General features: G+C 41.9%; 1 protein-coding gene and 1 non-coding gene across 29 annotated transcripts in view; both read left to right on the top strand.

The window, feature by feature from the left end:
- Positions 1-196: 196 nt before the first annotated feature.
- Positions 197-13,382, top strand: part of ACBD5 (acyl-CoA binding domain containing 5) — a 60,421-nt gene continuing 47,235 nt past the window's right edge. For 5 of the 28 annotated variants that reach the window (XM_063727194.1, XM_054521749.2, XM_063727201.1 and 2 more), the window contains exons 1-4: positions 603-712; positions 2,302-2,467; positions 7,558-7,678; positions 10,818-10,890. In XM_063727194.1, coding sequence (XP_063583264.1) covers positions 2,392-2,467; positions 7,558-7,678; positions 10,818-10,890 — 270 coding nt within the window. In that variant the 5' untranslated portion in view covers positions 603-712; positions 2,302-2,391. 28 annotated transcript variants of the gene reach the window in all.
- On the top strand, positions 10,422-10,484 carry LOC112135316 (U7 small nuclear RNA). The gene has a single exon (XR_002916616.1). It is a non-coding gene; the product is annotated as a U7 small nuclear RNA (small nuclear RNA).

Genomic DNA, 13,382 nt, shown 5'->3' with positions numbered 1-13,382 from the left:
AAGAGGAGGGAGATTTATTTAAAAAAAAAAAAAAAAAACAAAACTGAAACATCTGTAGGTCACATTTACTATTTCCCATTAAAAATGAAAAGGATTCTATTAAATCCAATAGGGAGGAAATGAATATTCCTTCAATTTAGGTTTGTTCCTTTTATGGAATAAAATAACGCGTTAGATAAGTGTCACTGCTTTTTAGCCACTCATACATTACCATTTGGAATTATTTAGTATTTACAACCCAAAGTTGGTTCTCTAATCTATTTCTCATCTTTGTGTGATAATTTTAAAAAATGTCCTCTTCATTTCTGAAGACAAAGAAACGTGAAACGTCCACGATCAAATGATTCCCCCGGTGTTGTATTAGACAAACTCGAAGCAAAGCCTCCGCAGGGCGCTGGAGAAGCCGCAGCTGCAGACACCGCGGCAGTCTCAAGACACCACTGAGTGACTGTCCCTTAAGCTGGAAGCGGATGTGGCATTTCAAAGGGGCACGAAATGCAACCGGCTAGGAAAGACGGATTCCGCCGCACGACTGCTGCGTCCGCGAGACAGAGACGCCTAACCGGAAGAGCTAGCAGGAACGCCGGACGCCGCTGGGAGGCGTCCGGAAGCGCGGCGGAGCGGGGGACTACATTTCCCATAAGCCCGCGGGGCAGGGCGAGGGGCGGGCGTCGGGGACATTACCGGACAGGCCTTGCCCGGCAATACCAAGGTAAATGCCGGCGCCGCGGCTCCGAGGGAAGAGTAACTTACGATCTGCGCCTAGATTTTTACTAGTAACCCTCCTAACCCATCCCCCGAACTGACAAAAACGACTCTTCCATCCGGGAGACTTTGGGATTTCCGGGCCACAGGACTCCACCCCCCACAACCTAGTCAGTCCCCCCACCAACGTTGGGCCTGGGGCACTTCCCAAATGCCTAAGGACGCAGGCGGTTGCGCTAGTAAGTTGAAAGCCCAGGGTACCCCCTTTCTAGGGTTGACGACCCGTAAAGACTCCTCATTGGCCCCGCCCTCCACGCCCAGTATCCTATTTTTAATTTTTTTTTTTTAATTATTGGTTTCTTAAATAGAGCCAGGGTCTCGCCATATTGCCCAGGCTCGTCTTGAACTCCTGCCCTCAAGCGATCCTCCCCACTCGACCTCTCAAAGTATCGAGATTACAGGCGTGAGCCACTGTGCCCGGCCGTCCTCACGCCCAGTCTCCTATTAAATCCCGCTGGAGGTGCCTGGCTCCCTGGGGCTGGGTGGAAAGGGTAGTGTAGGGGAAGTTGCCCTCCGTCCCAGCCCAGTTTAGGAGCCGGCGACCTCCTCTCTCTGGCTGCTCCTCGGACGTTCTTGGCTCAGGGCGGCGAAAACTGTCGAAGACCTGCGGGCCAGGGACTGCTGAGCACCTCCATCCAAGGTCCCTAAATGCTTTTCTCCATCTACCCTTTAGAGTGGTGTCACGATTGCCACTGGAGAGGCTAAGTGACTTGCCCTAGGTCACATAATTTAAATGGCAGAACTGGAGTTTCGCACAGAACCTGTCCCGACTTAAAGCCCTTTGCTTAGGCCTCATTTACCTTCCTCAAACCTTAACTTAGGAGAGTGCAGGCGCTGGGGACCGCAGAGTCATTTTTGTTGCCCAGCGGTGCCGTCGCGTGCAGCTTTGGGCCCAGGTGCAGAACCCAAACGCGCATCCCCAGCGCGCACTTCGTCCACCCGGCTGCCAGAGCGGACACATCGGTCCGGCCTCGGTTTCCCCTTCTGAACAAAAGCGCGCACAGTGTGCTCCCCGCACCGAGCCGGGACTGCGGCTCCCTGGACGGTTCTATCTCCTTTCCCCGCTTCCCAGACCCTCCTCTGGGTACAGACGGACCGCGAGCGTCCTTGCCGCGGCGGCGGGTCGGGTGGGTGGGGTTTGCTGCACTGCCGCTGCGGCGGCGGCGGCGCCAGTGGGTCCTCCGGTGACTCTGGGGCGGGGCTGTGGGGAGGGCACGGACTGACAGACGGACTCCGGCGGAATGGGGGGTGTGGCTGCTTCGCCAGGGTCCCCAGGGTGGGAGAGCGGCTCCGCGGCCACCGAAGCCCGGAGCCCCTCTGTCTTCTGCTAGACATGCTCTTCCTCTCGGTGAGTTGTTTTGCTGTCGTCGCGGGCCGGATTCGTGGCCTTAGTCACGCCCCGGGGAGGAGGAAGGAGCCGGGCCGCTTCGATCTGTGTGGCCTGGATAGGGCAGGGCAAAGGGGAACTGAGCCGCTTCGCTCCCGGGCCTCCTCCTTTTGGGGCATGTTGATCCGCGGCTGCGCTCCATGTTCCAGTTTCATGCAGGCTCTTGGGAAAGCTGGTGCTGCTGCTGCCTGATTCCCGCCGACAGACCTTGGGACCGGGGCCAACACTGGCAGCTGGAGATGGCGGACACGAGATCCGTGCACGAGACTAGGTTTGAGGCGGCCGTGAAGGTGATCCAGAGTTTGCCGAAGAATGGTACGTGTGCTGGGCCCCGGCTGGAGACTCCTCCTGCAGAGAGCCCCAAAGCCCCCTTTCACTTTCTGGTTCTAGTGTTGTTTATTTAGCCTTTTTTTCTGTGTAGGAGCCATGTAGTGGAAGGGGAGCTATTGAATATGAATTAATTACCTTTTGATCTTCCAAACCGGAGAAAAATCTAATATCCAGATTTTAAGTAGTTCATATTGTTGAAAACAAAAGTCTTGTCACTTAATGACTGCGGATTTGGGTGTGTTAAAAAAAAATCCGGGCTGGGCGCGGTGGCTCACGCCTGTAATCCCAACACTTTGGGAGGCCGAGGTGGATGGATCACCTGAGGTCAGGAGTTCAAGACCAGCCTGACCAATATGGTGAAATACCGTCTCTACTAAAAAATACGAAAATTAGCCAGGCTTCGTGGCGTGCGCCTGTAGTCCCAGCTACTCGGGAGGCTGAGACAGGGAAATTGCTTGAACCCGGGAGGCAGAGGTTGCAGTGACCCGATATCGTGCCACTGCACTCCAGCCTGGGCTACAGAGCCAGACTCCATCTCAAACAAACAAACAAACAAACAAAAATCTAGGCTGGGGATGCCTAATGCCACACACTCATAGGGTCTGTACAAGCTTAAGCGTTTTGAAAACTTTTGATATGAAGGGACTAGAAAGAATAACTGTAGTCAATTGTGAAGTAATTTCTCTTTATTTTAATAAATATATATTTTCTGCCTTTTTATTTGCTATTCCATTGTGTGATGTTCTTTTTTATACTCATATTGGACCTTCTTTGCAGCTGGTGAGAAAAAAGTCATTCCAGTGGCTGATCTCCTTCTTGTATTTAATGTGCTATTTCTCTGGCTGCTTTTTAGATTTCTTTTCTATCTTCGGTTTTCAGCAATTTGACTAGTAGGTGTGGTTTTTCTTCATATTAACCCTGTCCACGATTTGCAGAGCTTTTTGAATTTGTAATTTTATGTCATAGACCAATGCGAAGTTTTTGGCCATTAAATATTTTTCTGTGTTCTAAATGCAGAGTCTTAGAGAGGAAGACGTACTTTTCAATTCATATCTTTCTACATTATATGAATTATATTTCACAATAAACATATTTATTTATTTAGAGATGGAGTTTTGCTCTTGTTGCCCAGGCTGGAGTGCAATGGTACAATCTCAGCTCACCTCAACCCCCACCTCCCGGGTTCAAGCGATTCTTCTGCCTCAGCCTACCCAGCAGCTGGGATTACACGCGTGCGTCACCATGCCCGGCTAATTTTGTATTTTCAGTAGAGACGGGGTTTCTCCATGTTGGTCAGGCTGGTCTCGAACTCCCGACCTCAGGTGATCCGCCCTCCTGGGCCACCCAAAGTGCTGGGATTACAGGCATGAGCCACCGCGCCCAGCCCAATAAACATATTTAGAAGGTAATTTTAGGTGCCACTACTGTGCCACAGTTGTAAAACTAACTGAATACAATAATAATACATTACTGTAGTATTTAATATCATGATTTCTGTTTTCATTAATTATCATTTGGCTAGGTAACAAATATTCAACACAAATCATTCAATAAAAATTCATTAAGTGCAGATTCAGAAAGTTTTAACAAATATACACAAAATAGTGTTCCATTTGTAATTTCTTTCCTTCTATGGTGTTGTCTGAACCTTTTGTAATTTCAAACATTCTATTGGAGGAGGGCATATGGGGGACTGAAAGGTAAGAAAGAACAAATAAAATATAAAAAAATAGTGTATGAACTTATTTAGGTATTGATTTTTTAAGTCCCTGATTATTAGAGTTTATAGAAAGGTATGATTCTAAGAGTTTTATGTAAGTAGTTTGTTTATACTTTCTTCTAAAGCACACGTTTTTATAGTTTTTTGAAAATTGGTAAAGCTAGACTGATATCTCTAGGCCACTATGCCTGTTGACATTATGTACCACTTATTAGGAAACCCGTATAAAGTACAGTTTGTATTTACATAACATTTAAGAAAGTATTGCAAAGTTAACATACCCTATCGGCCGGGTGCAGTGGCTCACGCCTGTAATCCCAGCACTGTGGGAAGCCAAGGCTGGCTGATGCTGAGGCGAGCTGATCAGGAGGCAGGCGGATCACAAGGTCAGGAGATTGAGACCATCCTGGCTAGTATGGTGAAACCCGGTCTCTACTAAAAATACAAAAAATTAGCCAGGCGTGGTGGCGGGCGCCTGTAGTCCCAGCTACTCGGGAGGCTGAGACAGGAGAATGGCGTGAACCCGGGAGGCAGAGCTTACAGTGAGCCTAGATCACACCCCAGCCTGGGCGACAGAGCCAGACTCTGTCTCCAAAAAAAAAAAATTAAATTAAATTAAATTAAAAAAAAAAAGATACCCTATCAGGCCAGGCGTGGTGGCTTACACCTGTAATCCCAGCACTTTGGGAGACCGAGGCAGTCCCTGAGATCAGGAATTCAAGACCAGCCTGGTCAACATGGTGAAACCCCACCTCTATAAAAATACAAAAATTAGCTGAGTATAGTGGCGAGTTCCTGTAATCCCAGCTACTCGGGAGGTTGAGGCAGGAAAATCGCTTGAACTCAGGAGGCGGAGGTTGCAGTCAGCTGAGATGGCGCCATTGTACTCCAGCCTGGGTGACAAGAGCCAGACTCCAACTCAAAAAAAAAAAAAAAAAAGATATCCTATCAAATGGTAATTGTGTTGGACAGCATCCAGTATACTGTTATCCGCTGAAACTAAGTTGATATTAATTGAAGCAGAAGTTTGTTATAATGGATTATAAATATTTTTGTAATACTACTTTTAAACCGTTTTATTTTCTCTGAATCATTATGCAAAGAGGAAGATCTTGGAGTTTTTTGTTCCTTGTTTCTCAATCCTTATTTAAGGCCTGAAATAGTAATGAATCCTATGGCATCTATGTTTGGTATGACCTTAACCTTTTAAAATTAAAATTCTTAGCTAATATTTCAAATACATATGAAGTACATCATGTGTGAGCACCTTGAGGACAGAAATCTTACTTGAGTGTCTTACACGCAGACTACACTCAATAAATGTTCTCCGTTTTTGTATTTTTAATATCATTCACCTAAGCCAATAAACTTATTTGGTTGACTTACTGAAGATATTTTGAGATTAGACTTTTGATGTTTTAAATTTAGATTTGTGTTATTTAAATAAGTGACCATTTTAAACTGTGGTTTCTCCATTTTTTTCCCCTCTGCTTTACAAAGGATTGTATCATGAAAACACTGTATCTATTAGTTACTCCTAAATGTCCACATATTATACAGATAATTATTATAGTGATTTGAGAATTAATTATGCACTCTTGGCCAAACCTGAAACACCAGTTCTCAGTTTATCTCTGTGGTAATTTCCACAGCACAGCTTTTTTTTTTTTTTTGAGACCAAGTCTTGCTCAGTTGCCCAGGCTATAGTGCAGTGGTGTGATCTTGGCTCACTGCAACCACCGTCTTCCGGGTTCAAGCAATTCTGTCTCAGCCTCCTGAGTAGCTGGGATTACATGCACCCACCATCATGCCCAGCGAATTTTTGTATTTTAGTAGAGACGGGGTTTCAGCATGTTGGCCAGGCTGGTCTTAAACTCCTGACCTCAGGTGATCCGCCCGCCTCGGCCTCCCAAAGTGCTAGGATTACAGGTGTGAGCCACTGTGCCCGGCCCGCAGCTCTTATAAACGGCTAGCTTATGCAATTTACAAACTTTAAAAAATATCTTGTTACAATTTTTATTTTCAAAATTTTGTTATAAAGGTAATATACACTGATGTTTAAAACTTTTTTAAAAACACATAAGTGAAAAGGAAAATAATCTGTATACCTACTATTCAGAGATAGTCTTTAAACATTTTATGTTTATCTTTCTACTGTACTTTTTATGTATATAAATATTTTGCCAAAATGTATCATATTACATATGTTGTTTTTAAACTTATTTTTCTAAATTTATAGTAGATCATGGAACTTATACCATTATTTATATTTTTCTACAATATAACTTTTTAGGGCTACAGTTATAAATTGTCCTGTTATATTTATATAGCATAATTATTTAAACAGCTATTTATTATAAAACATTAACATTCCAATTTTTCAGTTATTGAGAATACTGCAACTTATAGCACTTGCTTATACAATTTGAATTTTTTTTTTTTTTTTTTTTTTGAGACAGGGTCTTTCTCTGTCACCGAGGCTGTAGTGCAGTGGTGTGATCACAGCTCACTGCATCCTTGACCTCCCCAGGCTCAGGAGATCCTCTCTGCTTAGGTTCCTGAGTAGCCGGGACTACAGGGTGTGCCATCACACCCAGCTAATTTTTGTTTTCATTTGTAGAGACAGGGTTTTGCTATGTTGCCCAGGCTGGCCTTGAACTCCTGGGGTCAGGTGATCTGCCCACCTCAGCCTCACAAAGTGCTGGGATTACAGACGTGAGCCACCACAACTGGCCAATTTAAAAATTTTAAACATGAGAAAAATTATAGATATGCTAGAAACATATATGAAGAATTATCCTCAAATTGATGTCTCCAAAATTACAGAGGTAGGAAGTGAGAAATCTATTTTATCTTAGATTAATTCTTTTTCTACCATAGTGTATACTCTTTGGCTTTAGCCCCAAATTCCTTATCTACTGAGAATTTGAAATTTGGCAGAGTATACATGTGACTTTTTCACTTACGCTAGTCAGTTTTGATTTGTCATAAGCTTTGAATAAAAGTACCTTATTACGATTGCTTAATAATAGTTATTCTATATTTTAGTATGTTTTTAAAGAGACATTTGCAGGTTATTTTGGTTATATCTACAGCATGTCTATTCAGGTATTCTTTTATTTATTGAACAATCTTAGGCATTGCTATTAAAGTTTAAAATCTCAGAGTGTTTTGAAATCAAAGAAGCAAGCAACTAACAGAACCATAACTTTTGTTTCTGTAAGATAGAAATAAATCATTATCTAAAGTATTAATGCAATATAAAATCACTATTAGTATAGCTAAGCTAATTTATAACCTGAGATTATCAGTTGTATTCCCCAGGTGATTTGTATTTAATGTGTGTTTCCAACAGGTTCATTCCAGCCAACAAATGAAATGATGCTTAAATTTTATAGCTTCTATAAGCAGGCAACTGAAGGACCCTGTAAACTTTCAAGGCCTGGATTTTGGGATCCTATTGGAAGATATAAATGGTAATTTTTTGTGTAGAGCTATGCAAGAATTTAAATTTTAATGACATAATTATCATATGGCTATTATTTAAGTGGTTATATATTATTCTGTGCAGAAGTGTCCTAGGTATTGGGTACAATTTTTATCCTCCAGGTTTTCTTTTTTGTTTGTTTGTTTTTGAGATGGAGTCTCACTCTGTTGCCCAGGCTGGAGTGCAGTGGCAGGATCTCGGCTCACTGCAGCCTCTGCCTCCTGGGTTCAAGTGATTCTCCTGCCTCATCTTCCCGAGTAGGTGGGATTACAGGTGTGCGCCACCACGCCCAGCTAATTTTTGTATTTTTAGTACAGACGGGGTTTCACTATGTTGGCCAGGCTGGTCTTGAACTCCTGGCCTCAGGTGGTCCGCCCACCTCGGCCTCCCAAAGTGCTGGGATTAAAGGCGTGAGTCACCATGCCCAGCCTTTCCAGGGGCTCTTAGTACAATTTTAGACAAATAGGAAAATCTTGGGGAGGAGAGGAAAACAGTAAAACCAAAAGGGATAGGTGCATCAAAGATAAAGAAACATTATCAGTTAATCTTTACTTTCATGGAGTTTTTCTCTTTTTTTTTTTTTTTAAGGCAAAAGCAACTCCCGACCTAAGTTAAATAAACAAACTTTAACTGCCTCTTTTGCCTCCAAGAAAAATAATGGCTTTTCCTTGTTTGTATTGAGCCTTGAAGATAATAAATAACTAGGAATACGACTCAAGTACTGCCATGCTAACTTTTTATCTAAGCCGTCACTTCTGACCTACTGTAATTGAATAGAAATTTGATTTGTTATATACTTAAAAGAATTCTAAACTAAAAAGTATACTTAAACGAATTATAAACTATAAATTAAAAGAATTATAGACACAGGTACCTGTACTCATCCGTGCTGTTTTCCCAGTTGACTCTTAGTTGATATTCTTAATACAATTGAAGCCTTCACAAATGTCTGAGAAAAGTCGATTTTAGACTGTACATTATGAACAGAATATGCTAATTGGTGAAGCATGTTTTATTTATTTATTTATTTATTTTTGAGATGGAGTTTCACTCTTGTTGCCCAGGCTGGAGTGCAATGGTGTGACCTCAGCTCACCGCAACCTCTGCCTCCCAGGTTCAAGCGATTCTCCTGCCTCAGCCTCCTGAGTAGCTGGGATTACAGGCATGCGCCACCACGCCTAGCTTATTTTGTGTTTTTAGTAGAGACAGGGTTTCTCCATGTTGGTCAAGGCTGGTCTTGAACTCCCGACATCAGGTGATCTGCCCGCCTCGGCCTCCCAAAGTGGTGGGATTATAGGCGTGAACCACCTCCCCAGTGGTGAAGCATGTTTTAAAACCCACACTTTTTTTTTGGACACCGGGTCTCACTCCCATCACTCAGGCTGGAGTGTAGTGGCACCATCATGGCTCACTGCAACCTCTGCCTCCTGGGCTCAAACAGTTCTCCCACCTCAGCCTCCCTAGTAGCTGGGACCACACGCTTGTGCCACCACACCCAGCTAATTTTTTAAATTTTTTCCTAGACGGGGTTTTCCTGTGTTGCCCAGGCTGGTCTGAAATTCCTGGTCTCAAGTGAGCCACCTGCCTTGGCTAGGATTACAGGTGTGAACCACCATGCCACACCATTTTTTTTTTTTCTTCAGACGGAGTCTCACTCTGTCGCCCAGGCTGGAGTGCAGTGGCGCGATCTTGGCTCACTGCAATCTCCGCCTCCCGGGTTAAAGCAATTCTCCTGCCTCAGCCTCACGAGTAGCTAGGATTACAGGCGCGTGCCACCATGCCTGGCTAATTTTTGTGTCTTTAGTAAAGACAGAGTTTCACCATGTTGGCCAGGCTAGTCTCCAACTCCTGACCTAAAGTGATCTGCCCGCCTTGGCCTCTCATAGTGCTGAGATTACAGGCGTGAGCCACTGCGCCCAGCCCATTTTTGTTTGTTTGTTTGTTTTTTCCCCACACATTGTGATGCTCAGTTTCTTCACCCTGAACTGGAAGTACCATAAGCTTGTTTTAAGATTTCTTAGTACTCTACTTTCCTTTAAGATCTTTATGAATTGTCATAAAATAACAGGTTAAATGAAATAGTAATGTTATTATTTAATATAACTTAATTTTAGTAGTATTAATTATTATTTAATATAATTTGATTTGCCCATTTTAACAAGATTTAATTATTTGCTTCATGTTTTTCCCCTAGAATTGACCTTTGGTGGAGTTAAACTCCTTCGGGGAAAAACATATAAAAAGGGAGGTTTACATGTCGTGCAAAAATTTGAAAGAACTATTATTATTTAGAGGTTTAAAAATTTCCTGTCTCTCACATTTTCAATATCCTGGAAGTGAGAAACCATTTCCATTTTTAGTTCAAATATACAAATTAGGCTCTTATTTAAATTAATAGAACCTTTTAGCCAAAATGTCTGTTCATTTAAAACATGGCTGGCTGGGCGCAGTGGCTCATCCCTGTAATCCCAGCACTTTGGGAGGTCAAGGCAGTGGATCACATGAGGTTAGGAGTTCGAGACCAACCTGGCCAGCATGGTGAAACTCCATCTCTATACAAAAATTATCTGGGTGTGGGGGTGCATGCCTGTAATCCCAGCTACTCAGGAGACTGAGGCAGGAGAATCTCTTGAACCCAGGAAGTGGAGGTTGCAGTGAGCCAAGACCACACCACTGCACTCCAGCCTGGGCGACAGAGCGAGACTCTGTCTCAAAAAAAAAAAACCATGCCTGAGTGTTACAGCTCTTTTAGAATTTTTCTAGCTGGCTTTCTGATCTTTACCTGAGAAGCAATAATTTAGTCTTCTAAAATGTTTATTTCTGTTACTGTTCTTTGTAATAATATAAAAACTTTGAAGGATTCTTATCAAATATTTATGAATGGCCTGTAGTCTCTGGTACATTACTACATAGATGGGTTATATACTTATTGGTTTTAAATACTATTTAATTTGCTAGTTTATTTGCTGTGATAATTTTCTTCATGGTGGCACATTTAAGACAATCCTATTATGGCTTTAAGTAGGGCCTGTTTTAATTAGTAACCCTATAGCATCAACTATAAATTGTATTCTGAGCAATTAAAATCAGACGTCTCTTTGTCATTTTGTGGATATTTTCATTTCTAGGGATGCTTGGAGTTCACTGGGTGATATGACCAAAGAGGAAGCCATGATTGCATATGTTGAAGAAATGAAAAAGGTAAGGAAAATAATTCACAGTTAAAATGAAAATTCAGAGCAGCTCTAATTTAATTTGGTTGTCAGACAAATTAGCTGCTTTGCTTTAAGGAGACTGTCGTATGTTATACAATAGAATCTAGATTATTGGATTTATTAGGACTTTTCTGCTTCATTAAAGTTCATCTTAAGATAAGTGTTTTTTCCCTAAGATATATCACACTGTGATGATGTGATGTTTTATTTTGTTTTTGTTTTGAGACAGAGTCTTTGTAGCCCAGGCTGGAGTGCAGTGGCGTGACCTTGGCTCACTGCAACCTCCGCCTTCCAGATTCAAGCAATTCTCCTGCCACAGCCTCCCGTATAGCTGGGACTACAGGTGCACACCACTACACCCAGCTAATTTTTGTATTTTTAGCAGAGATGTTGTTTTTCCGTGTTGGCCAGGCTGGTCTCGAACTTCTGACCTCAAGTGATCCACCTGCCTCAGCCTCCCAAAGTGCTGGGATTACAGGCATGAGCCACTGCGCCTAGCCTGTTTTTTGGTTTTTAATCTCCCCTACCTTTCTCTATAGTCAGCTTCTGGAGAAAGTGTAGAAATAGTAATCTTTGAAAATATTGAAGTCCCTTACTCAGGAGTCTAGGAAGTAGCTGGACTCTCTTGAAAGTATTTCTGCTTTGGAACTTTTTACTTAGTTCAACAATGTTCTCATGCAAGTTTTCACTCATAAATTGAGGTAGGTATTCTCATCACTGGACTGTTGTAAGAAGTCACATTTTTCTGTGAGTACATAGATCCTTCAGAAGCAGAATAAGATAAGGAAGTTTTCAGGTTCTCTGCTAACTAGTAAGGAGGGGCATTCATTATTAACTAGCTCTTTTAAGTGTGTCAAAGGCATTCTTTTGAGGAGCAAGTATATGAAGAAATCATGAATTTTAAAGATGATCATAGAGACTTTTGTTTTTTTGAGATGGAGTCTCACTCTGTTGCCCGGGCTGGAGTGCAGTGGCATGATCTTGGCTGACTTGCAACCTTCACCTCCTGGGTTCAAGAGATTCTCCTGCCTCAGCCTCCCAAGTAGCTAGGATTACAGGTGCACACCACCACACCCGGCTAATTTTTGTATTTTTAGTACAGACGGGATTTCACTATGTTGGCCAGGCTGGTCTCAAATTCCGGACCTCAGGTGATCCACCTGCCTTGGCCTCCTAAAGTTCTGGGATTATGGGCGTTAGCCACCATGCCCGGCCGAGACTTTTTTATAAAGAACCATTTTGATGTTAGACATGGATCAGAGGTTGTGAAATCTAAGTTTGATAATTTTAAATAAATTATCTTTGAACATAAAGAAAATCTGTAAAAAGGAATAGTTTTTTGCCATATGATTTGATGGTATTAATCTCTGTAGTAATTTTTATTTGTTATTACTAGATTTAGACTAGTTTTTTTTTTCTTTTTAAATTTCTTCTGCATTGCTCAGAGTCATGCCCTTTATTTCATTCTTGCAGTTTTTATTTGGTAGACTTTGTAACAAAGGGCAGAGTTTCGTTCTTTTGGCTATTAACTATGTCAATAACACAATAACAAATAGGCCTTTCAAAAGCAGAGAACGAAAGATAATCTAAAGCCTTTTGGTTTCATAACTATTTCTCTCTTTTTTTTTACTTTAAATTTCTTTATAATTTTTAGGACATACTTCTATAACATAAAGTTGAATTGACACATTAAGTAAAATTTACCCATTTTTCCTATTCAATTGTGTTAATTAATGGTATAGCCACATTTTAAAGTTGGAGGACGATAAGGCAATGTGTATTCTGCCTTTTTCCCTAAGAAAGATTTAAACTATATTGCTGCTAAAATACCTGTAACTCCTTTAATTAAAATAATTTACTCTTTTCATTCATACTTTAAAACTTTCATTGCATATTGTGAATATGACAAAGTTTACAGTGCAATTTTAGAGGTAAACCTAAAAATATCAAGATATCCATAAATTGCAAATTTGATTACTCTTTTGAATTATTTTTAGAGTTTAGCTTTGTGACTATCAGTCGATAAAATTGCATGTTTCTAAATAATGTTGTGGGATAGTACATTATCCCAAAGATTTGATTATTGAATTTGTGACTTATTCTAATTTCAATAATTTACTAATTGAAGCACTTGTTAAATTACCTCCTTAAATATAGTTTTTGTCATTATTCTTTTTTTTTTGAGACAGGGTCTGGTTCTGTTGCCCAGGTTGGAGTGCAGTGGTGCGTGCCTCAGCCTCCCAAGTAGCTGGGATTACAGGGGCATGCTGTCATGCCCAGCTAATTGTTAGTATTTTTAGTAGAGATGGGGGTTTCACCATGTTGGCCAGGCTGGTCTCGAACTCCTGACCTCAGGTGATACACTCACCTCGGCCTCGCAAAGTGCTGGGATTACAGGCATGAACCACTGTGTGCCTGGCCTGTCACTGTCATTATTCTTTACAGTATAAATCTCATTTTGTGTCTTTGCAGTCAGAG

Source organism: Pongo abelii, chromosome 8 (assembly GCF_028885655.2).
Source record: "Pongo abelii isolate AG06213 chromosome 8, NHGRI_mPonAbe1-v2.0_pri, whole genome shotgun sequence".
NCBI classification, from domain to species: Eukaryota; Metazoa; Chordata; class Mammalia; order Primates; family Hominidae; genus Pongo; species Pongo abelii.
This window is presented reverse-complemented; position numbering and strand designations above follow the sequence as displayed.